The sequence below is a fragment of the Eretmochelys imbricata genome, chromosome 2, assembly GCF_965152235.1.
Source record: "Eretmochelys imbricata isolate rEreImb1 chromosome 2, rEreImb1.hap1, whole genome shotgun sequence".
Lineage (NCBI taxonomy): Eukaryota > Metazoa > Chordata > Testudines > Cheloniidae > Eretmochelys > Eretmochelys imbricata.
In genome coordinates, this window is record NC_135573.1 from 33,944,333 (window position 1) to 33,971,070 (window position 26,738).

At 42.1% G+C, this 26,738-nt stretch overlaps 1 protein-coding gene across 3 annotated transcripts in view; it reads right to left on the minus strand.

Moving 5' to 3' along the window:
- The window catches only part of OXR1 (oxidation resistance 1), a 404,602-nt gene that overhangs the window by 72,748 nt on the left and 305,116 nt on the right, over positions 1-26,738 (minus strand). For all 3 annotated transcript variants that reach the window (XM_077809882.1, XM_077809881.1, XM_077809884.1), the window contains 2 exons: positions 7,650-7,834; positions 413-1,200 (listed from right to left, as the gene is read on the minus strand). In XM_077809882.1, the coding sequence (XP_077666008.1) occupies positions 413-1,200; positions 7,650-7,834 (973 nt within the window). The remainder of the gene's footprint in view (positions 1-412; positions 1,201-7,649; positions 7,835-26,738) is intronic.

A 26,738-nucleotide genomic window follows, 5' to 3' on the forward strand; every position in this document is an offset into this window, starting at 1 on the left:
TATTAATCACTTAACTGACATACCAAGGATCACAACTGGTCTTGGGTTCTACATTGATCCATCAGCCACAGTCCTCATTATATCAGCTGATTTGATTCTTCATTAAGTTTAACACAGCTGTGAACACAAGGTCTGAGACACTGACTGGAAGAATGCAAATCCAAGTCTCCCCCTCTCTCTATCCAATTACTCCAATAGTAACCCTTCCCCTAAGTAGTATGAATTATATTCTGTCATCAAGCCAGGGAGACATTTCAGTATGCACATACAGGCAGATGAGGTTTTCTTTAGCATGCATTGAAAGTTTAGTACTTTTAAAAGCAGCAGCTTTTTTGTTGTGGTGATGGGGGGACGGGAGAAAAATATTTTCATGTTTATTTTATTCTATAACCTTAGACCTTGACTCAGTTACCTTCCACTTGTCCATCTTCTGCAACCTCCATTTTGTGCTTAATTTCTTTTTGTGAATCTTGCTGCATGTTTTCTCTTTGCTGCTTGGTTTGTTGCATAGTGTGAATCCTCCAGAGTTCACGAAGCTCTTCAACGTCTATGTCTGAATCTCGAGTTAGTTCTTTCACTAGTTTTCCCTTGGTAATGGTCTCTTTTTTTTGAGAGTCTGTGATGTCTTCACAAAGTAGACATTGCTCTTTTATCTCACACTCTCTTTTGTGTGTTTTCTCTAGTGTGGAATCCTGATCAATGACTACATCTACATCTGTGCCACATCCTTTACTGGATTGCATTTCTTGCGAAGATGGTTGATGAGCATCTGTAACTTTTTCCCCTACAGTGTCCTCCTGTATTGCCATTTCAACAGTTTCTGAACCCACAATATGAGTAACAAACCCACTGTCACTTACAGGCAGGTCGACACTGGATTTTAAGTCACTGGGAACATCAGTCGAGTCTGAAATTGTTAAACATTCTGCGCTAGTTTGATTTATTGTTTGGACAGATTCTGATGAGGCACCAGAAGATTTGTCTTGTCGAAGCTCATCTGAAGAAACAAGTTCCTCGCATATTGGAGAGAGTTCCGATTCTGTGAACACATCCTCCGAAAGAGACTCCTCTGTGCTCCGAGGGGCTGTGCTGGCACTGTCATTCCCTGCATCCCGAACCCTTGAATCCATTTCATCTGTACTGCTTCTTGTAATTTTCTTGAAATGGCAGAGGTCCCTTACAGATAATGGTTCTACATCTCTGTGAAGCAAAGGAGAGTCCAAGTTATCACCACAAAGTGACTTTTATTCTGTCTACAACAGATTTTGCCAGTTTAGTAACATCAGTTATTGGGGTTTTTATTTTTTTTGGAGGAGGTGCAGGAGAGGGGAGCAACACTTATATACCAGCAAAGGCTCTAGTATAGACAGTTATACTGACATAATGAGGTTTTGTCACTCAAGGAACTAGTACACTAGGAGGATTTGTTAGTATAGTCGATTTAGACCTGGCCAAATACAAAAGGTACATTACAGTAAGTATAAAGCTGACCATTTATTCATAGGATAAGACACCAACACTATGTATTACCAACCTGAAGGTAGAGGTTTCAGAATAAACTAGCACAAGTGGTGCTAGGATATGGAGTACCAGGAGAAGATGGGGACAATAAGTATATATTTACTTGTATTTTTTGCAGTCAGAAGTAAACAAAACAAAATTCTAGAAAGTGCCTGTTGTCTAGTGCCTTCTAGGAAGTCTGTGCCCTAAGGTCCCATCCTCTGGGGAAAGAAGCAAAAAAACTCACCTTCCATTTGAAAGGCATCTTCAGAACATTTTATCCCACAATACATATATCAAACGAATTAAATTCCTAGTAAGATTCAGATTCCATTACCAGTACAGGTAACATCTTCTTTAAGTATATATTGTATAATTGTTAAGATAGGAGGTTGGAATTAAGTTTCAGCCTGCATTTCAGATTAAGGCCTTGTCTACTCTACCAGGATAAGTCGACCTAAGTCACGCTACTCCAGCTACACAAATAATGTAGCTGGAGTCGAAGTAGCTTAGGTCGACTTACTGCGGTGTCTACACCGAGCTGCGTCGACGGGAGATGGTCTCGCGTCGACTTACCTTACTCCTCTTGTTCTGGTAGAATACTGGAGTTGACTGGAGAGTGCTCTGCAGTCAATTTAGCGGGTCTTCACTAGACCTGCTAAATCAATCCCCACTACATTGATCACAGCAGTGTCGATCCTTGGTAAGTGTAGACATGGCCTTATAATGCTTAGGTAGTAAGCTATGAATTAAAGTGTGTTTGGATGGTAATGTCCTAAACTGACAATTTCCTCAATTTTTTAGTTACTGATAGGAAATGCATTTAAGCAATCTTAATGCTCAGTCTCCAAAATCTATATGGAATATAAATACTGCTAAATATATTCCTTGCAAGCCTCAGCATATATTTGATCTTAACTAAATCAAAAGATGCCTCACGCCTACACAGACTGACATGAGCCCTTTAGCTTTTGTGAATTCTAAATTCCTTACAAATAAGAAAGTTGGTGCAAGGTCTCAGGTTTTTATTGTTGAAGCTTACAAAATTGAATGAGTTTTTGAAATGACGAGGAGGGGGAAAGCAATTCTTCAAGTAGATAATCGGGAGAGAATCTGCAGAAGCAGAAATAAATGAGAAATAGGAAAGCCAATCAGAAGCGATCTTTAACCAAATTAAATAGTTTGCTAATCTAATTTAGCTACTGCTACCACAGCTCCAGATAAAGATTTTTTTTAATTTGAGTCTCATGCTGCTGCGATTTTACAAACATGACTCACTTTTTCAGGAGCCATAGCATAGCAGCATTTGGATTGCTGCTATAGTAATGGGGCTGCCAGAGGTTTGGGTTTATTTAGATGTTTACAACCAAGATAGCAACATGACACACAAGGATTTTACAGAAGGCAGGTGTGAATTTTTAAATATTCCTTTTTTAATTCCACAAACTGTAAGGTGACGAAGCATTTAGACTATAGAACATGAAAAGCGTCCTCTCTCCAGGAGTTATGGATCTGAACATAAATGCCTCTGAAGCCATCTTACTTTGTAAATGTGTAATTCTGAGCTCAGTCACTAGGAAAAAATAATGTAATAGTAAAAGAAAAATCAGCTTGCCAGCTGCAGTATTTACATTTGGGAACCAGTAACAAAAGAAATGAGATTCCAGAGCCAATATCTGAAAAATCTTCTCAAGCCTATACAGATGTTTCTTTTAAGGTACTTTTGCTATGTGTAAATATGTAGATTATTACACTGGCCCAATGAACGTACTGGGAATACAGTAACTCCTCACTTAATACTGTAGTTATGTTCCTGAAAAATGCGACGTTAAGCGAAACAATGTTAAGCGAATCAGATTTCTCCATAAGAATTAATATAAATGGGGGGGGGTGGGGTGAAGGGGGAGGAGGTGGTGTTAGGTTCCAGGGAATTTTCTTTTTTGGCCAGAAAAAAGGCATTATGTACATTTTAAACAAAACTTAATACAGGCATAAGTTTTAAACAATTTTAAAGAAACAATTTAATACTACAATAATCATTGCTGAGTATGAAGCAATGGGAGGTGCCCCCGCCTTACCCCACACAGGCACAACCCACTGGCTCTGCAGACAATGAGGCAGGCAAAGAGGCTGAAGGTGCCATAGGCTAGGAGAAGCACATTGTGTAGCAGCAGCTGCAGCTTCCCCTACTGTGCAAGCACCGGGGGCAAAGGGGATCAACCCTCGGCATGCCCACTCCATCCCCTCCCCCAGGCCTCCACCCATAACCTGCCTCTTCTCCCCCGGCTGTTCCCTTTATTCTGCATGCCTCATCCTTGCTCCTCCCCTGCCTCCTGCCCGCAGCAAATCAGCTGGTTTGTGGCATTCAGGAGGCAGGGGGAGCCTGCACGCTGAGTCCTTGCTCCTTCCCCCTCCCTCCTGAATGTTGCAAACCAGCTGATTGCTGCGGGCAGGAGGCGGTGGGAGGAGTGGGAAGGCACTGACCCGCGGGCGGGGTCTGCCAGCAGGCGGGAGGTGCTGGGGGGGGGGCGCAGGGGAGCTGATCAGGGGTCTGCCAGCTGTGGACAAAGCAGGCAGCCAAATGACGTTATAGCAGAACATTGCAGAACTTTAAACAGCACGTTCTGTAACGGAGCAGGGACGTAAAATCAAAACAACGTTAAGGGAGAGGATGTTAAGTGGGGAGTTACTGTATGTCCTATTAGTCTTATTGGGAGTTCTGTTAGTCCACAATGCTATTCAATGACACTGCATTCAGGCTGAATGGCTAGTAAACTTGAGAGGATTCGTCCAATTTCTTAAAATGAATAGGAAAATGACTGGATCATCACTCAGTTCTTTATGACTTTCTGAGCTTCAGCTGCCTGATTCAGGGACTGGCTCCAGTTGTAAACACATCTAAAACATCTGACACACCCATAGTACCACATACGCTATAAACAAGCAAGCTTAAATTTTGAAATGTTGTAAAAACATGAGGCTGAAGAAACACTAATATGACTTAGGTGTCAAGCACAGAAAGAAATATGAAGTGCAACTCTGAATATTATGATGAAATAGTCATTCCAGAGAAACCTGGAAAACAGCAATGCTTTGGAAAACTCAGCAAAGTACACCAAAGATTCATATGTAGGCAGAAGTGATTTCGGGCAATAACAAAGCAGCATCGAGTTGACAGTCCCCATCTAACTCAGCTCTAAAGAGACCACACCTGAAATACTGCATTCAGTTCTCAGCAATTCATTATTAGGCACGGAATCTCCCACCCACTTATCAAAGAAAAAAATAAAATAACTCACTAGGAAAAAATAAGAGTTAAATACATCTAGCTTTCTCTAACTAGGGTTGGGAGAGTGACACAGTAGCACAAATAAACACTAAGAAGGGAAAGAAATGTTAACAACAATATAAGGTGCTCTGAACTAGGAGTAATAGGATGAAACTGAAGCCAGACTTTCTTAAATATCAGGAAGGACTTCTCAACAAAGATCTACTGGGAGATTTCACAACTCTCCCTTTCTCCTCCCAATTACACAGCACAGTTAAATTTTCTATAAAGAGACTCAATTTTCATGAGACATTTTGGGTCATTTTTATAGCTTCTTTATACCACCTCTATGTCATTACAAGCCCTATAATTCAGTTTGTCCAGAGGACATTGTTTCTGGTTGGCTTCCAAAGTCTTTTAGAGCCACAGAGAATGCAGCATAGCTAGACAAGTGCATCTCAACGTACCAGCAATTGTGTAGCCTGACTGTCCCTATTTTACCATGCTGCAGAACGTCTCCTTGGGCAAAATTATAAGGGTATTTCCTGGGTTCTTGAGACCCATTACTTAACTTGTAGAGCAAAGAGGGAGCATCTGGTGGTAGAGGTAAAGAATAAAGGAAATTGAATTGCAAATTTCATTGTAGGTACTTATATCGCTCCCCTTCTGCCCAACATCCAAGTGCCGTTCAAGTAGAGAGCTGGTTGGGAATGTTTGGCAAATTATTTTTCAGTCAAAAAACACTGACTCGTTGAAACCAAGACTTTTCCCTGCTATGGGATGACTTCCATAAATTTCTTCACTTGAAACTTTTTTTTTTTTTTAATTAAATTGAAGTGGCCCATTTTGATATTTTCTAAACAAATAATTCAAGTTTCTTGGTATGAATCTACTTTGTTTCTAAATTTAAGACTATTAGAGGGGAAAAATTTTAAATTTAAATGGTGAAAATTGAAATATGGTAGTATGTTTTAAGTGACCTGAACTCAATTTTCTGGCTTGTCAATTTGTGAAAATTTTCATGATTTCAACTTTTCACCCCAATAAAGGGACAGTAACATTTTTTTAAATCCCAAATATTTTCCCAGGACAGGAAAACCATTTCCTGCCCAGCTCTATTCACGAACAATGAATTTTGAGTATGTTAGCACTCTAAGACCGAAATATTCACACTCAAGTGCCTACTCCATATCTGTATGCACACACCTGATTTTTAGGAAATACTTATTTTGACACCATAAAGATGAAAGCAAGTTGCCTAGTTTTATAATATCCAGTTTTGAAATTTTTGGCTTAAATTTTTGACTGCAGAGTTGCAGACTTCTTGCATAAACCCTGATTTACTCTAACAGAGTGAGCCACAAATTCTAAACCCCCATTTTCATTCTTTTGGTTTACAGAACTTGTGACAGAAAAAACAAAGTCTACAGCTCAGATTTCTCAGGATCTTTGGCATGTTGTTTTACAGTAGATTTTTAAAGAAGTAGATTTCAAAGTTAATACGTCTTGGAACACACACCCGCACACACAAGTTACACTGACCTAAGCGCTTGTGTGGACAGCACTATGTTGGCAGGAGAGCTTCTTCCCCCCGACACAGTTACACCCAGTCGCAGGGGCTGGGGTAATTAAATAAAGAGGAGAGCTCTCCCGTCAGCTTAGAGCATCTGCACTCGCAGTGCTACAGCAGCGCAGTTGCACCGCTGTAAGCTCTGTAGTGTAGCCACAGCCAAAGTCTAACATCAGTTTTCCCTCTGAAAATGTACGTGGTTTGAAAAAAATACATTTGAACAGATGTTACAGATGGCATTTTGATCCACATCATCGGGTTATCTTCCTCTGGCATTTTTTCAAAGACACATTATTGCTTTACCTTTGACTTACAACACAAGAATATATGTTAATTCGTTAACAAGGCACTTTTGAAAGAGTTACACATAGGAGGTAAACAGCCTAAAAAGATACCCTGTAAAGTGTTTGTGCCCTTCTGTTTTATGATTTCTAAGAGTAGCCCGATTTTTTAAAAAGTTCTGCTTGTTTTAATGTTAAGATAGTCAGGTCTCATTTACTCTGTTTTTGATCAAAATATGGACAACTGGAGAACTAGCAGGATAACACCAATTGACTAAAATAAACCCAAAGAAATTGAGAGGAAGGAATTTGGGGACAGACGATTTAAAGTTTTATAAACAAAAACTAAAAAGCCCCACGCTTATTACATAATGAACATTTAGGAAAAAGGCTCTTTGCTTAAGCTTCAGACTCCTTTTATACATCAATTGACTTTAGGGTGAGAAAGATCCTGCTCCATTTTCCAGTGCTCCAGCATTTATATAGATAATGAATCCTTTATTTTGCTGTTCACTGTATTCCTGATACTACTTTAAAAAAAAAAAAGAGGCAGAAAAAAAATTCAGTCCCGTTTATACTTCACCAAAAAAAAAAAAAAAAAAAGGCACGTTTGCTTCTTTGGAAGTCAACCATGAAGCATATAACTAAGATTTCTATCTAAAATTACTCAAGGATTTCAGGCCATTTCAAAACTACTGTGTTTTGCAGTGGTCACCATCAAACAGTTAGTTTGTTAACCATTAGAATAGGAAAGCAATTGTAAATATAGGGCAAAAATATATTAATTATTGCCAAATGCTAACTTTCTAAATAGTTGATGATGCCCAGGAGATGAGGAAGCTATAATTCATTTGATGTATGTAGAACATACAATAAACCAAGAAAATGAAAATAATAAAGCAGTTTTCCAGGTCTCTCCAAGTTAATCTTTGATATTCTCAAAAAAAGTTTACTGTGTTTTACTATATAGTTACTAATGCAGATGCTATACAACTTTTTGCCAAGTTTTACAAATACTAGTCTATCTTACATGGGTAACGAATCCTTTATTTTGCTGTCCACAATTTCTTTATACAGAGCAGCTGACATCACTTCTTCCATTGGACACATGATGCCATACTCTTCACAGCCGTTCTCTTGGACCATAGGATCAGTTTTATGTGGATCAAACATTATGTTATTTGGCGTCACTAGCAGCACACCATTGACCGAACCCTAAAACGAGAGGGAAAAAAAGCGATAAAGGTTTCCTTCAAGTTTTAGTTTATCCTCAGTTCTTTAACTAAAGAAAACTACTTTGAAACACCTTTCCTACGAGAATAGTATCTTTTCTGGGGTTTGTCCATCCTAAAGTAAACTTTGCTAGCTATCAATAGTGCCACAACACCTTCTTGTGCTCTGCAACCAACCACACAAATCCCTATAGTTGAAGAGAATACCTTCTCTCTTCAAGTAGATGTGGACCATTGCTGCCCATTTTTCAGGGCAAAAAAAAATCTCAACTCTTCCCTACTTGATGGCTCTACACACTAGTTGTGCTGTTGAGTGTGTTCAAGAATTCCAGCAAGCATGCTAAGCAAAGCCTCGGCAAGGAGGAGATGTTCGTCTACAGATGGTGACCATAAGGATCTGAGTAAGTTTCAGAAGAAACTTAAGAGTCATTGTTTCAGAGGTTTGCTGCTTGACCCTTCTCAGAGTTGTACAGTTCAGAGGTAAGCCAGAGAGAGCATTTTATGCTAGCCATTTGCCTCTGCTTCCCCTCATACTAAGTGGCAGAAGTATGGGTACCTCTACACTGCAAGAGACGACGTGCAGCAGTGAGTATTAGAGCTTGGGTCAACTGAAAATAGCAGTGTAGACGTTTGGACTCAGGCCTGTCCTCTGAGACCTGGCAAGGGAGGATTTTTTGCCCCATCGCAAGAGCCCAAGTCATAGATCTTCTTTTGCAGTGTTGACATACCCTATGTGTCTGGCATAAATCTCTCTGGTTTACCTAATTGATGGACCCATCGATCAGGTAATTATAAAGAAATAATGCAAGTAATAAATACTTTACAAAATACAACTTAAAAAGATATTTTACTTTTACATTATTAAATTTAACATATTACAAAATAAAGTTCACTTAAAATGTTACACTAAATATCCCTTTGGTTCAATGTATGCAAGAGATAATTAAGCGATTTCTAAAAATATAAAAGCTAATACAGACAGACACCAAAGAGTAATGATGTTTGTCACTAATAACAGATTACATTAGATATTTTAGATATTCTGGTGTTTTTGTTTTGAAATTACAAATTCATACAGAGCCTCAATCCTTCACCACTGAAATTCAGCCACCTCCTAGGTGAGATACTGAAACTGTTTAATAAACTAAACCTCTTTTCTGAAAGTTTCTCACAAAACAACTAAGATTACTATAAGAAAGATTAGAGAATATTTTTCAGTTTTGCTTTGTGTATTTCCTGGCACTTCATATATAGCTAAGTTTTACTGTTTCTCCTTCAGCCATTCATCATCTTCTGCCCATCTGTGTGGGTTTTCCACCAATCCACACAACAGGGGGAAAAATATACACATTTTAAAAATATGAAAGTGAGTTGTAAATACCATAACATTGGTAGGGGAAACTGAAGAGATGGCATAGTACCTTTAAAACTACTACTGTTTTTTTTTAAGTGATTAGACTTCAAGTTGACAATGTCTTTTAAATGAACAGTTCACAGGCACACTACATATTCAGGGATTTAACATCTTTTGTGATAAAGATGAGCATTTAGATTGGCAAAAGTGGCATTAGGAAGTGAAATTTGCTTCATTTACAAGATCACTCCCCTTCCCGATCTCCCCCCTCCCAACTACAGGTTCTGTAAACTCAACCTATAATACAAAGGGTAGTGTTGTTTCAGATTCCTGCATAATCAACAAAAAGACTGTGCAACTGCAATTTTAGTAACAACTCCACTGATGTGAGACAGAAGAGACTTTACTTAGCACCACAAGGCACCCAGAGTTGTGGGGGAATAAAGGCTTTTTTGCTAGTAAAATAAAGAACCAAAAATGCACAAAGACTAAATCTGCTGAAGAAAAGTGATGGCATTTTTACACTCACTTCTTTTAAAACATGGAAGTATATTAATCTCTACCAATGGTTAAGTCTTTTCTGAAAGGCAGCAACTGTAGCAGTTCAGCATCCTACAAACAATTTACACAAAGGATATTGCTGCAGCTTAATCCTAAGGATTTCAATTTATTTATTTTTAAGTGTGGCCAGAGCCCAGAACAGAGAAAGCAAAGATCACGGTTCCTGGGGTGCCAGGAAACAGAAGCCAAACTCTGGATTCAGAGAGAAGGCCAACACAGGATTATGAGGTTCTAAGTAGTAACCACAGTTAAACATTTAGATCAGATCTAGACTACAGAATGGTCTGTAGTCTATCTCTAAGAGAAGAAAGCCCTGCAATTACTTGGATGGTGGCTAAAAATATACCTAGGATTTTTATACTGCTTACATTGCTGTAGTACTTAAGTGCACGTACAGCAGTCACACAAGTCTTCCCCAAAAGTTTACCATAACAGAGGTAAAAAAAAGGAAAGTCCTCACTGGAATGGAACATCAGAATCAGGATATTCACAGGGGCAACATTTTTCAGAGTAGCAGCCGTGTTAGTCTGTATCCGCAAAAAGAAAAGGAGGACTTGTGGCACCTTAGAGACTAACAAATTTATTTGAGCATAAGCCTTCGTGAGCTACAGCTCTTAAAACCGATCTCAAAATATGTAACAACTTTGAAATAGTATTCTTTAAATCCTGGTCTTAAGGAGAGTAGAGAGTTAACTAGATATGGATACTCATTGCTTGAGACTAACTTTGTAGCCTGGTCGACAGTGAACAGAAAATTACTTAAAAAATTAAGCTGGCAAAGATACAGAAGTGAGTGAGGATTTAAAAGAAAAAGGTAACCCCAAATTCAAGCCCAGCAAGTCTACTTTATGGCTTTCAACATAATCTAAGCTCTCCATCAATCATGCCTCATTTCATCATCTTCAGGACAATCAACACTGAACAGTGCATCCGATGAAGTGAGCTGTAGCTCACGAAAGCTTATGCTCAAATAAATTGGTTAGTCTCTAAGGTGCCACAAGTACTCCTTTTCTTACTGTGAATAGTGAGGCTGCATAGTCTCATGAGCAAAAGAACTTTGGGGAAACGACGCCAAACCCTTAAAAAAAAATCTGATTTGTTGTACTATAGCCTGCACTGGGGCATTCACATTTCCAGGATTGGATCTTTATCTCTACTTGGGCTGTTTACTACCCTAAGCTCTTCCTTACTGGATCAAGGACACAGTGTTGAAGGACCCAAAATGCCCACACTAAAAGCAAAGCATTTTTCATTAGTGAACAGTTGTCATCTTGACAGTTACTGCCTACACTGACAAACTGCTCAGCTTTATTTAAAGTGGAGAGACATACACATGCTCTCAGTTATAGATTCTCAGACACTTCAAGAAAGTCATGAAAGTTTACCAGGCCAGGTAGAACCCTCTCAACCCCACATCTGCCACTTTTTAACATGATGGTGAAAAACAAAAAAACAAGTGCTATTTCACTCACCAATAAGAAAAACAGATTTCAAATCACCAAGACAAAATAATTTTGCAAGCCATTTTTATGCTGGTTAAGGGAATCCTAGAGACTAAAACAGTATCCAAAAGGTTACGTGCAAAGAATCAGCTGTATGTTTACTTCTGCTAAAGTTCACCTTGCCACATACTGACAAGCATGTTTTTCACATTTACTAGGTATTACCACAATAGCTAAAACAGTTTGCCTCAATTTACTCCAGAGAAGTATCAAGGACAAAATTTATTTCAAGGATAAATAAAGTTTTGACGAACTTGGATAGGACTTTGCTTTTATAAGCTAATCACTGAGGCACAGGGGATTATAAATGCACTCTTTCTGCTGGTGGGCCTACAGCCAACATGAAAATCTGTGAATACCCTTGGGGAAGAGGACAAACTCAAAGAAAGGGCGTTTTATTGTACTTGGAGGTTTCCCAAAACAAATCAAAAAGATACACTTGGTGACTAAGGCAACTGGTATCTTTAGGTAGCTGCCCTTGAAGTGCCTGGAAGACAAATTTTCCAGTTCTACAGCTGCAATACAAAAAGCTTGTGAGCCCCTAATTTGGGGAAAAAAAATGTTTCTGCTCCTTCCCTAAAGGCCAGTAGTACAAGTCAGTCATTTAAGGTCTAACTTCAGCCAAGTACCCCATATTACAGGGCCTGGGGAGACAGTACAAGGGGAAAAAAAAAATCCTTGGAGGTCCTTAGATGTGCATTATAGACTTCCATAGTGTTCTTCGGCACATGTTTAAGCACAAGATGAACAGCTGACTCCAGACTCCTTGGATAAAGCAGACTTAGTGTAGGATTTCATAACTCTTGACCAAGAGCTGGCCTAGCTTTTTTGTTTTGTTTTAAGCAAACAAGTCTTGTTGGCAAGCTGTTTGCTGTGATTCAGCTATGTACCTGTAATAATTTCAGGGTTTTTCTTTCTTTCTCTCACTGAAGGAAAAACTAACTTGTGGCAGCTTCCCTATCTCTACAATAGAGAGCTTTAGCAGTTGAAAAGGAACACGTTGGCCCTCCAATGTATCACTAATACTTCCGTCAGACTTTCCCATTTGTAATGTTACTGGGGTGACACCAAGCATTCTGTGCTGTGAAAGAAAACGCACAACCACTCCTCCTCAGGGATGCTAGTTTTGTCACAGCTTTCACAAAACCTTTACAGCTCTTCTGTATACAAACTAGGAGAGCTCACTCGTTCCTATTAAATTCCTTTTCATACAGACTAAACACAGGTTGAACAAAGAAGCCTGTGTAATCGTGGATTTCTCAATAGCAGATGGTTCCTGATTTTACATTCTCTTCATTCAGATTTCTAACCTATACTAATAAGTCTGCTTTATTATATACACATTTGATTCCAATTAGGGCTGTCAATTAATCCCATTTAACTCATACAATTAACTCCAAAAAATTAATCGCGGTTTTAATCGCACTGTTAAACAATAATAGAATACCAATTGAAATTTATTATAAATATTTTTGGATGTATTTCTACATTTTCAAATATACTGATTTCAATTACAATACAAAGTGTACAGTGCTCATGTTATATTATTATTTTTAGTTAAAATATGTGCACTGTAAAAAAAAGATTATTTCCTGTAAATGTAAACAAACTTGTTTGCCTTAGCAATTGGCTGAAAGAGCAGTAGGACTGAGTGGACTTGTAGACTCTAAAGTTTTACATTGTTTATGTTACATAACTACACTCAAAAACAAAACAATCTACATATGTAAGTTGCACTTCCATGATAAACAGATCATACTTCAGTACCTGTATGGTGTGAATTGAAAAATATTATCTCTTTTGCTTATCCTTTTACAATGCAAATATTTGTAGTAAAAAATAATAAAGTGAGCACTGTACTCTTTGTATTCTATGTTGTAATTAAAAATCAATATATTTGAAAATGTAGAAAAACATCCAAAAATATTTATAATAAATTTCAACTGGTATTCTATTAACAGTGTGATTAAAACTGATTAATTTTTTTAATTGTTTGACAGCCCCAATTCATATACATTACACACAATAAGCTATAAATAGTTAATATAAACATACTGTGAATTTAGTATTCATTGAATATGCCAAACTGATGGAACGTGAGACCATAGGTATGTACAGACTACCAACAGCGGTCAGGAAGCGCATGGAAACTTGTACTGCTACTGTTAGTGTCCCTACCAATGAACGAAGACCACCTTAGTGATGAGAACATAGTCTCAAGAGAAGTTAAGGCTTGAAAAGGCATAAAAACTGAACTATCAAATAGCGTGCTGCCAGCTGTGCTGGTGGTTTTACAACACACACACACCCCCACACCTCTTTTCATATCTTATGGCCTAGTTTCTAGTCAATTAGTTATCTGATTGACAGAAAAGGAAGTTTTCTAACACATTAACACTAGCTCTGGATCCCAGTTTGTAAAAGTCCTATCCTATCACAGTTTTGTCTAAGGGTGACAGGGTTGATGGGAGGAACAAAAATACTTTGAGATGTAAATGCAACAAAAGGTTAACGTTACTTGGTTGGATTACTGACGTGCAAAGCATGCAGGTCTCTGTTCCTCCTTTCAGCAACAGGATATCGTGCCTGGTGTGGAAAGCAAAACTCAAAGTAGGGCACTCATGAAATTGAGGGTCTATGGCACCAGGTCAGAAAGATGTGGGAGCATTCAGAGGATCTAGCCAGTTGGTAGCATGAGAATTTCTAATTATAGATTTCAGAGTAACAGCCGTGTTAGTCTGTAGTCGCAAACAGAAAAGGAGTCCTTGTGGCACCTTAGAGACTAACCAATTTATTTGAGCATAAGCTTTCGTGAGCTACAGCTCACTTCATCGGATGCATTCAGTGGAAAAACATAGGTAAGACAGTTACCCATTGACATCTGCACAGATGCCAGATTCTCACTTAATATGTTTTCCTGTCCCCTTATATGTTGTGGGATTGATACCAACTCCAGCAACCAACAATCTCAGTAATGAGAGAGAACTAAAGACCCAAACCAAACCACACTGATATCACTGATATCTGGTTTGGGTCTTTAGTTCTCTCTCATTACTGAGATTGTTGGTTGCTGGAGTTGGTATCAATCCCACAACATATAAGGGGACAGGAAAACATATTAAGTGAGAATCTGGCATATGTGCAGATGTCAATGGGTAACTGTCTTACCTATGTTTTTCCACTGAATGCATCCGATGAAGTGAGCTGTAGCTCACGAAAGCTTATGCTCAAATAAATTGGTTAGTCTCTAAGGTGCCACAAGGACTCCTTTTCTGTTTTCTAATTATAGATTGGCTGATTCTCCTTGAGTGATGGGAGCTTTCTCTCAAATAATGGCTTGGGCTGTTCTAGCTCCTAATTAATTTGATTGATATAATATGTGTGAGAGAGTGAAAGTGAGACACCCAGTCTGAGGGAATTCTGCACCAAAAAAATAATAAAAATTCTGTGCACAATATTTTAAAGTTCTACAAAATTTTGCATATTTTATTTGTCAATAAATAAATGTGGAAGCTCCAGCATGGCAGTGGGGAGCACAGGCCAATGGCTGCACAGAAGTGCAAGATGACCCTGCAGCGCCCCTCTTTCCTCCCTCTCGACCCAGATTCGGCGATGAACTGCACCCGACCCGGACACAATGCAAGGGTCGGGCCTGCCCCACAAACACCACAGGGCCCTACGTCTTCATGCCAGGTGCACCAAGGTAGTAAGCAAGAGGGACAGAGTCTCTCACCCACCTACGGCTTTCAATCTGGGTGTGGGGCAAACAGGCTCAGCTCAGCAGAATCCAAGTAGGGAGGGACTGTGTGTGTGTGTGTGTGTGTGTGTGTGAAAACCAGATGTGGTGTGAGAGGGTTCTGTGTGGGGCAATCTGGGTATGGGTGGCTCAATGGGGGGGTCCAGGTGTGGGGCAATGGGACTCTGCAGGGGAGTCCAGGTGAAGGTAGTTGGGGCTCAGCAGAGGGACTGGGACTTGGTGGGGTGGAGGTCTGGGTGAAGCTGGTTGTGGCTCACTGGGATGGGGATCCAGGTGCGGGGGACTCGTCGGGAGTCTCATCGGGGTGGAGGTTTGAGTGCAGGGGCCATCTAGGTGCAGGGGTTGGGGTCCAGATGTGTGTGTGGGGCGGCTTGGCAGTGGTACAGGTGCAGTGGGCGTTCTGGATGCTGAGGGCTTGGCGGGGCAGGGAGGGAGAGAGATCAGGTGGAGAGGGGAGCAGCTCCCTGTACAGGGATTCCCCCGCCCCATAGGCGAGGAGTGATGGGGGCAGGAAGTGGGGAGGTGGAAGGGTACGGAGCTTCCTGCAGTCAAGGAGATTTCTGGGGCTGCATCTTGCCTTGCCCCAGCTGGTCCATGCAGGGGAAGAATAAGTCCCATCCTCCCCAACCCGTACTAGCAGCCGAGTCCAGAGCAGTCCTGTCCTGTCCCTCTGCAGTGATTTATCTCTCCATCGGCTGCTCCAGATGCCTGAAATGACTGCTGGGGAGAGTTGTGTGACCATTCTTACAGCTTCTCTTTGCTTCCCTCTCATTTTCTGCAGGGAAGCAAAGAAATCTGTAGGGACATGAATTCTGCATACACACAGAGGTGCAGATTTCCCCCAGGAGTAGTTTACAAATAAAAATTTTCTATGAAAGCATATTCCTCATAGACAATTACTTCCATGTTAGAAACATGGAATCACCAGACTGGATCAGACCAAAGGCATATTGAGTCCAATATCCTGTCTGACCCAGTGGTCAGCACCAAAAGCTCGAGAGCAAGGTGTAAGAATGAGACAAATATGCAGGTGTGCAGTGCATATATTACATCTCATCCTGATTTCTAGTAATTGAAGATTGGCTTAAGCACTGAAGCACAAGGTTTAATATTCCTTCCACTAAATTTCTAAACATTGACACTCTAATATTCTGGATGTGAATATAAAAGAAGCATCTAATCCCTTTTTGAATCTTCAGTTCTTAAGATCAACTTCCTATGGCAGAGAGCACAACAGTTTAATTATATGTTGTGTGAAAAAGCATTTCCTTTTATTGCTTTTGAATTTGCAACCTTTCAATTTCATTAAACGTCCCCTTGTTCTTGTGTAATGAGATAAGGCGTGAATGAAGCTCTCTATCTACGTTCATTATTTTAAATACTTTTACCATGTCTCCTCTTATTCACCTCCTTTCTAAGATAGGCTCCTAATTTTTTTCAATTTCTCTTCAGGGGAGTTTTTCCTGTGCTGTCTCAACAATTCCCGTTCTCCTTTTCTGAACCTCCTTGAATACAGCAGTAACCTTTTGAGACCTGGGTGCTCATTATTAAATATAGTATTTTATATGGGACCGCACCACAGATTTATATAAAGGCTTTATAGTATTCTCCTTATTATTCACCATCTCCTTATTCTCCATTATTCCTTATGCATCCTACCATATTGTTTACTATTTGACTCCAGCTGCCCATTGAGCAGAAGTCTTCATTGACATTCAAGTCCCTTACCTGTGGTAGTACAGTTAATTTAGAATCCTAAAAAGCATAAGCAGTTCAATTTTTTCCCTCCAAAGTGCATTACTTCACATTTATCAGTACTGAATTTCATTTGTCACCTCCTCCTTTCTTCCCCACTCTCTCCTGTACTGATCTGACCTCCCCGTTTCCCCTAGAAACAACAGGAGCAGGAAAGAAGGGTCAGCCTGGAGCCCATTCCCCACTACTGGAAGCAGCATGGAGAAACAAGTATTTCTTGGTTCCTCCCCCAAGGAGGGGAACAGTAGAAGAAAAGGGAGACCTAGAGCCCCCTCCCTTGGGCTGGTGGAGAAGCCATGGGGAGAAATCAGGCAGGAGAGGGGAAAGACAGAAATGAGTCTACTTCCCTTCCCCCTCAAATATGTCACTGGAGCAGAAGGTGCCCAGCTTTCCTCTTTATGGCTCTTTTCTGTAAGTGCTTCAGTGTTCCCAGAGAGCAAAGGTCTCTGACGACAATATTTGTTGAGGTATCACAGAAAAGCTACTTTTTTTTGACACCCAGTTCTCTCGTCAAAGATCTAGCCATTAAACTGGATTTTCAAAAAATTAGTGTTTGAACTAATCAGGGTAGTTGTCTAGGAGTGTGCTGGCTCTTCAGCAGCTGGGTCAGAACACAAACCTAAGGTGCAAGGGCTGGAAAAGGAGACAGGCCCCAAACCCTCATGCTCCCAACCCTCCCCCCGACACACACACACACACTCACTCTCTCTGTCCCTCTCTCTCCAATGCTCCAAATCCTTCTCCCCATCTGCTCCCTGCCCATCCACCCCCCGGTCTGACCACCATATTCTTAAAACGTTTGGTACAGAGCTAGAGAATGTGGAAATGCTAGTAGCAGCTCATGTTAGGCACACTGTTTTTTTAGGAATCCCTTGATCAAGTGACCCCAATGACTTGATTCTGTTTGGTCAAACTGATTCCCATTGTTCAGGAAGATTACATTTACCTTAACTGCTTGTGACCTCAAGTATTTCGTCTTCTCAAATTAAATAAAGTGGATTTCCTTGAAAACACTTCAAAAATAAAATCAGAATCTTCATGTGGATTTTAGAGCGCTTTCAAGTATCATTCTTAAACCAGAAGTTTTAGTCTCCAGGCAAAACCTTCAAAGAAGCCCTTGAAGAACACAAGCAGAGAGCAAGGAACATGAACACACACAATCTCTGAAAACTACTAAGGGCCGGTTTCTCAAATGCGGCCACCATTGTCATCAGGGGGCTTTTCATGTGGCCACAGCCTCCTGGGTAGTGACTGAGCTGGTGGAGGGGAGGGCAGCATCAGCCCCCTCCCCCAGGGCCATCAGCAGCAGTTGGGCCCCACCCCCCTCTGGAACCACAAAGGCCAGAGGAGCAGGTAGCCGGTCTGAGATCCCCACCTTCAAATAACTCTCAACCCTAACTGTAGCGGAGCTACTGCTCCACTACGACATTCGGAAACTTGAGACCCCCTTGCACCCATGTTTAATCATGGCAAAAGTTTAAGTTCATCATTTAATCCTACACTTTGCTTTCTGTCTCCTAGCCAGTTTTTGACCCATGACAACACTTTGCCTCTCACCTCACACCGCCATCTAGCTCTCTCTCTGGCTACCTGAACAACCTGGGAGTTAGGTACTTGGGAGAAAAGAAGTTCAGCCCCTTTGGCAAAACAGTGTCTCACCTTCTTAGATGTGAGGGCACATGATGCTGGGTTATGCCAGACCACTCGGTCTGGTTCCATGCTGGCCTCATTAACCAGGAGCACCACCTTGCTTGGATCTGTAGGCTGCAGAACAGCTAGGAGCCAGTGCTGAGAGTCCTGAACTTCATCCAATGCTATACAGAGGTCACTGACTATCCTCTGAAGTAGTTACTGGTACTGCCTATATTTCTCAGGCAGAGATGGTGAGGATGGAATGACAGCTTCATTAGGAGACAAGGATGAGGTTCTTATTAAGGCTGTCAAACCCAGTTAACTCATGCAATTAACTCAAAAAAATAAACTAATTAAAAAATTAATCACGATTAATTGCATTGTTAAATAGAATACCAATTGAAATTTATTAAATATTTTGGATGTTTTTCTACATTTTCAAATATATTGATTTCTAATACAAAGTGTACAGTGCTCATTTTATATTTTTTTATTACAAATATTTGCACTGTAAAAATGAAGTAAAATAGTATTTTTCAATTCACCTCATACAAATACTGTAGTGCAATCTCTTTATCTTGAAAGTGTAACTTACAAATGTAGATTTTTTTATTTCATAACTGCACTCAAACAAAACAATGTAAAACTTTAGAGCCTACAAGTCCACTGAATCCTACTGCTTGTTCAAACAAGTTTGTTTACATTTACGGGAAATACTGCTGACTGCTTCTTATTTACAATGTCACCTGAAAGTGAGAACAGGTGTTCAGATGGCACTTTTGTAGCTGGCGTTGCAAGGTATTTATGTGCTATGCTAAACATTCATATGTTCATTCATTCATGCTTCAGCTACCATTCCAGAGGACATGCTTCCACACGGACGATGCTCATTAAAAAAAATGTGTTAATTAAATTTGTGACTGAACTCCTTGGGGGAGAATTGTATATCTCCTGTTCGGTTTAACCTGCATTCTGCCATATATTTCATGTTCTAGCAGTCTCGGATGATGACCCAGCACATGTTCGTTTTAAGAACACTTCCACAGCAGATTTGACAAAATGCAAAGAAAGTACCAATATGAGATTTCTTAGAATAGATACAGCACTCGACCCAAGGTTTAAGAATCTGAAATGCCTGCCAAAATCTGAGGGGGACGAGGTGTGCAGAATACTTTCAGATGTCTTAAAAGAGCAACACTCCCATGCGGAAACTAGAGAACCCGAACCACCAAAAAAGAAGATCAACCTTCTGCTGGTGGCATCTGACTCAGAAGATGAAAATGAACATGCGTTGGTCTGCTCTGCTTTGGATCGGTATCAAGCAGAACCCATCGTCATCAGAATAGACGCATATCTTCTGGAATGGTGGTTGAAGCAAGAAGGAACATATGACTCTTTAGTGCATCTGGCACAAATATCTTGCGATGCCTGCACAACAGTGCCATGAGAATGCCTGTTCTCGCTTTCAGGTGACATTGTAAACAATATGTGGGCAGCAGCATCTCCTGCAAATTGAAAACAAACTTGTTTGTCTGAGCGATTGGCTGAAGTAGGACTGAGTGGTAAGTGGACTTGTAAGTTCTAAAGTTTTACATTGTTTTATTTTTTAACGTAGTTTTTTTTGTACATAATTTTCCATTTTTAAGTACAGCTTTCATTATAAAGAGATTATACTACAGTACTTGTATTAGATGAATTGAAATATACTATTTATTTTGTTTTTCTACAGTGCAAATATTCGTAATCAGAAATAAAATGAGCAGTGTAGACTTTGTATTGTGTTGTAATTGAAATATATTTGAAAATGTAGAAAACATCCAAAAGTATTTAAATAAATGATATTCTATTATTTTTAATCATGCGATTAATCACAATTTTTTTAAATCGCTTGACAGCCCTAGTTCTTATTGATACCTGCAGATTCAGATCAGTGTTCTCTTCCTCGTCCTCTGACAGATCAGTGGATGCAACATTGGAGAGTTGTGGTATAATTCATGGATGGAGCTGGGGCACCTCCCCGATAAGGCCAAAAGGAGGGACTTACTGGATGGAGGGAACCCACGATATCAGGTACCAGCAGCCCCTAGGAAAGTCATATTTGGCATGATGCTGTTCAGATCTGATTGCCTGTCAGGGCTCAGATTTACAATAGGAGATGATGGATCAGCCAGAGTGAGCGACTCAGTCTAAGAACTGCTCTCTCTCCATTGGTGGAGCCGACAGTACCAGAGGGTGGGTACTCCTGCCTGGGAGTTGGAGAGGAGATGTTTTAAGGTCGCCGATGCAGTTTCATCCTCCAGTGTGGCAATCTCTCTCAGGAGGACTGGGCCGGAGAGGAGACAGAGGGTAAGGGAGCAAAATATCCTCCGCCGTAGTGTAGGTGTCTGTACGACCCAGTGTTTGGGGCGTTCCGACAGTCAGGACTGATGGCTAGGATGTATCTTGGGAAGTTGTAGTGGGGCAGGCCTTTGAAGGACAGGCCGGCACAGAGTAAGAATCAGGTCCCACACTTCTGGATGGAGCTGGTAGGTATCGGTCCTTGTGTTTCAGAGCTGAAGCCATCAACAGCGCTAACTGATCCATTTTCTTACAGGCTTTACCCTCCAGGTCTTTAGAGGTCCTAGAGTCATCAGATCTGTACACAAAGGCCTGGACAGGCTCAGGAAGGGACCCCTTCTTTTACAGGCAGATCTGGACAGGGATCTGTCCTTGCAACCATGAAAGTGCCTCCTACAGTAACTCCTAACTTGGAGCTAGCTGGTGGGGGCTTGGAACCAGGGTGGACCGGCAGACCCCCTGTCAGCTCCCCTAAGTTCCCTGTGCGGCAGCCACCTGGCAGGCTATCAATTGCCGGGCAGTTCAGCTGTCCCTACCACCAGTGCTATGTGCTGCTCCTGCCCTCTCCCTTGGAGCTGCTCCCAGGAGCCTCCTGCTTGCTGTGCAGAGGAAGAAGGGTGCTATTGTCAGGGTGTCCACCTCTCCTGTGCCCCACCTCTACAGAATGTGGGGGAAATGACAGGGCTCAGGATGGAGGGAGCTTGCTGGCAGCAGCTGCTGTCTCAATTTGCTGATCTACTTAAAAAAGGCAGTGTACTTAAAAGGGCAATGCGAGTTTCTCGCTCTCACACACACACACACACAGACAGTGTGTCTCTCTCTGCCATGCTGTCTCTCCTCCATCCATTCATGCTGCCTTATAGAGCGTGAGGCTACATTAACAACGTGTTAACCCTTGAGGGCTCAGCCGAATGCTAGTTCATCCTTTAGCAGTAAGGCATTCGCTGGCAAATATCCCACCCTCTGACTCCACCACCTCAACCAGCTGGACTTGTACTCCTAAATCCCTTAGGCACAACTGAAAGGGACCCTCTTCCGCCCCAGACAACAGAAGGAAATTTTGGTTCAATATGGAAAAATAAAGATTTTATTGGAACCAACCACCTACCAACTCTGAAGGTTTCCCAGTCAAGTAGAGGTGCAGGAAATACTTCAACATACCAAAAGAGAGGATTTAGAATTTAGGGTAAAAACTCCAAAGAGCGGAACGTAGAAATCCAGAAGTCTAGACTTCAAAATAAAAGGGAGGCCTGAAAACTTCAGGATTAAGGCTACAATTTAATCATGGGTATTTTTAGTGAAAGTCACAGACAGGTCACGGGCAAAACACAAAAAATCATGACCAGTGACTTGTTCACGACTTATACCATAAATATGAACGATTGAATCTTTTTTGGTGGGGGCGGTGGGGAGCCCACAGCCCCAGCAGCCAGAGGGAACCCTGGCAGAGGAGCCTGCAGTACCAGTGGCTGTTCTGGCCACTGCCACCAGGGGTGGGTGGTGGTGGGGGGTGAAGCCCTGGGGGTGGGGCCAGTGGCTGCTCCAGGACCGCTGCTCAGGTGGCCTCCAGGGACACCTGCATTGGCTGCTGCTCAGGAGGTCCCCAGGGCCAGCTGCCCGGGGTCACCAGAACAGCAGCTGATGAGGCTGGCCCCAGAACAGCTGGCTGTGGGGCTGCCCAAGACGCTGGCTGCAGAGCTGCTCCAGCTACGGCCAGTGTGGCTGTCTCCAGGGCCACCTGAGCAGTGGTCCCCAGGGCTAGCTGCTTAGGGGGCTGTCAAGGTTCCTCCCCCACTCTGAACTCTAGGGTACAGATGTGGGGACCTGCATGAAAAACCTCCTAAGCTTATCTTTACCAGCTTAGGTCAAAACTTCCCCAAGGTACAAAATATTCCACCCGTTGTCCTTGGACTGGCCGCTACCACCACCAAACTAATACTGGTTACTGCGGAAGAGCTGTTTGGATGCATCCTTCCCCCCAAAATACTTCCCAAAACCTTGCACCCCACTTCCTGGACAAGGTTTGGTAAAAAGCCTCACCAATTTGCCTAGGTGACCACAGACCCAAACCCTTGGATCTGAGAACAATGAAAAAGCATTCAGTTTCTTACAAGAAGACTTTTAATAAAAATAGAAGTAAATAGAAATAAAGAAATCCCCCCTGTAAAATCAGGATGGTAGATATCTTACAGGGTAATTAGATTCAAAAACATAGAGAACCCCTCTAGGCAAAACCTTAAGTTACAAAAAAGATACACAGACAGAAATAGTTATTCTATTCAGCACAATCCTTTTCTCAGCCATTTAAAGAAATCATAATCTAACACATACCTAGCTAGATTACTTACTAGAAGTTCTAAGACTCCATTCCTGGTCTATCCCCGACAAAGACCAGCATATAGACAGACACAGACCCTTTGTTTCTCTCCCTCCTCCCAGCTTTTGAAAGTATCTTGTCTCCTCATTGATCATTTTGGTCAGGTGCCAGTGAGGTTACCTTTAGCTTCTTAACCCTTTACAGGTGAGAGGAGCTTTCCCCTGGCCAGGAGGGATTTCAAAGGGGTTTACCCTTCCCTTTATATTTATGACAGGGGCCATGGGGTCAGCTACACTGGCCGCTGCAGAAGTCACGGAGCTCTATTCATGATGGATTAACTCTGTAAGAGGAAGATTACCTCGTGGTCTTTTTAGACATGACCACAAACACATGAATTGTTTCTGTAAACATGCCTGTAACGGGGACTTTAGTGGGCTGCATCGCCTACTGGCTAATGCCCACCCAGTCTTGAGGACAGTGGAAGGGGAGCCTGGGGTCCACCCACTCCATCAGGGCCTGACAAAGACACCTAAGAGGGTCAACAGTGTTTTGCCTCTGAGTTATCCTCCCTGGGGTACTTCCTACTACTTCTTTCCTCCCTCAGCTTCTGGTCCCAGATAAGGAAAAAAGAAAAATGAAAAAGAAACCAAACAATCAGCCCCAATTGGGCTCAGCATATTGTTCTCTTCCTTCAGAGAGGCTTCTCTTGCCCCCTTGTCAGGAGACTTCAGGGTTGGTCTGTACTCCTCTCCTCTAAACTGGGTTGATCCCTGTTCAAACCTGTGTCTCCAGTTGGAGCATGCTCTTCAGGGCTGGTGGGGCACGGCTACCTGTGCCCAGTACCGTCCTTTAATCCTTTCTGGCCCACTGTGAGATTTGTGTACCCTATCACAATGCCCTTACCCTTTTCAAAATAGAAAAAACGCATGTCTATAAAATGCATACTGAGAGCTAACAGCTTGACTTTGCAAGAGAGGGTGGGAGTGGTAGATACGCTGGAGGGTAGGGATAGGGTCCAGAGTGACTGTAGCCAGACAGACAGCCAGCCCCCCCCCCCTCAGACCAGCATTGCTGGAAACACAGGAGGAAGCCGGAACAGGGCACTTAACATATATTCCAGCACAGCCTTTGAAGCTGTGAGAAGCACAGGTGTGCTGCTACAATGTGCCTCTGGGAACAGATACAACGATTAAGCTCACAGCAGGCAGAGGCCCTGTGACAGACATGGCTCTTAGCCCCTACTAACTAGCGTGATGCACACACACCAACATCCTAGTTGGGAAAATATTTACCCGGATAAAAGAAATGTCCAGTAGTCAACACTTATTGTTTCTCTCCCTTGCAAGTGTAAACTACTCTTGCGAAAGCTGGCGTCACCCAGACAGACCAGCCTCAATTTGGCATAAGAAAGGAGAAAGAGAATAAAGGAGTACAGAGGTATAAGTAGGGGACCTACAGCACCATGATTTTTGAGTGCTTTTCACTATCTATCTGCTGGTCAGATAAGTGACAGCCTCCCAAGGCTTCTGCAGCTAAGAGGGTCCCTACGCCTTGTCCCTTATTCGTCTTTCCGCGGAATTGAGTGACCGATCCTGGCTTGGCACCGCTGGAATCGAGAGATGCAAGGACGGTAAGAAGCACCCACACCTGATCTCCTATCTTTAGTGTACACATATTTTGAAATAGAGCTCTATACTTTGTTTTCTTTCTTTGGGATTGTGGCTTCAGTTTTGTAACTTGTTTGTGTGTGTAACATCTCTACATTTAAATAAGTAGGCACTAGCAATTTTGTAACCATATGATTAGAATCTAGCTTAATAAATTTTGGTAACCATTTATGCATAAGCCTGACTTGTTTTCTCTGGTTTACTGTAAAGCAGCCAACACAATTAAAGAACCTCAGCCGTTTTGGCTCTAAAGCCTGGCCATTAGGTGAGAGTACTAAGAGCCTAGCGTTGAGTTGTGCCGCCTCCACGGGGCAAACTCTTGGGGCACCTGTCAGTCAATCCTGGCTGCCCGCTGCGAAGGAGCTCTGAGCTCTAGCAGTTAAAGTCACAGGTGTGGAGAGGCTCTTAGTGCTGCCATTGGGGCACCTGTCAGTCAGTATTGACTGCCCGCTGCGAAGGAGCTCTGAGCTCTAGCAGTTAAAGTCACGGGTGGTTAGGACCTTGGGGCATCCGTCAGCCTAGCCCGGGCTGCCCGCCGCGAAGGGACAGTGCGTCCTAGCGGTTAAAGTCACGGATGGTATAAACGGGCATAGCTGGCACCTCACCAAACATCCTTGGCCGTCGGCTAACAGTGACCTAGACAAATTGGAGGATTGGGCTAAAATAAATCTGATGAGGTTCAACAAGGACAAGTGCAGAGTCCTGCACTTAGGATGGAAGAATCCTATGCACTGCTTCAGGCTGGGGACCGACTGGCTAAGCAGCAGTTCTGCAGAAAAGGACCTGGGGATTACAGTGGACGAGAAGTTGGATATGAATCAACAGTGTGCCCTTGTTGCCAAAAAGGCTAACAGCATATTGGGCTGCATTGGTAGGAGCATTGCCAGCAGATTGAGGGAAGTGATTATTCCCCTCTATTTGACACTGGTGAGGCCACAACTGCATCCAGTTTTGGGGCCCTCACTACAGAAAGGGATGTGGAGAAATTGGAGAGAGTCCAGCAGAAGGCAACAAAAATTATTAGAGAACTGGGGCTCATGACTTATGAGGAGAGGCTGAGAGAACTGGGCTTATTTAGTCTGCAATAGAGAAGAGTGAGGGGGGATTTGATAGCAGCCTTCAACTACGTGAAAGGGGGTTCCAAAGAGGATGGAGCTCAGCTGTTCTCAGTGGTGGCAGATGACAGAACAAGAATTCATGGTCTCAAGTTGCAGTGGGGGAGGTCTAGGTTGGATATTAGGGAAAAATATTTCACTAGGAGGGCGGTGAAGCACTGGAATGGGTTACATAGGGAGGTGGTGGAATCTCCATCCTTAGTGGTTTTTAAGGCCTGGCTTGACAAAGCCCTGACTGGGATGATTTAGTTGGGGTTGGTCCTGCTTTGAGCTGGGGGTTGGACTAGATAATCTCCTGAGGTCTCTTACAATCCTAATCTTCTATTATTCTATGACATGAATCAAAGCAACAAAGAATAGCAAGGTAACTGGGTGATCTTTAGGGAGTAACTTGAAGAAAGAAGCAGGGGTGTTTTGTCCTTTGGAATGGAAAGTTCTTAACCAACACCTGCAGTTCTCACTCTTCCACCTGAGAATATGGAAATTCGAAAAGTGTACTTTACAGAAACCCAAGGGAAAGCTAATAAGAGCTCAAAGAGATATCCCATCAACTTAAAGTCCCACCTAGGAGAGGAGGACAAGGAGTGAAGTAAACCCACTGTGGACCACACTGGATTACAAGCAAAGTCAGGTTTTTTTGGTAAAATGAGTACAGGTCTACACTATGAAAATTTTGCCAGCATAGCTAAGTCATTCAGGGATGTGATGAGGTGCAAGCTGCCAGCAACATAGCCGTGCTGGCAATTTCAATTGTACTTAATATAGATGCAGTTATACTGGGCCAAATTTGCCAGTCCAGCTTATTTCACTTGGGGACTGCTGGAATAAGATATACTGGCAGAAGTGCAGTTTGGCCTACATCAGCTGACTCCACACTAACCGTGCTTTGC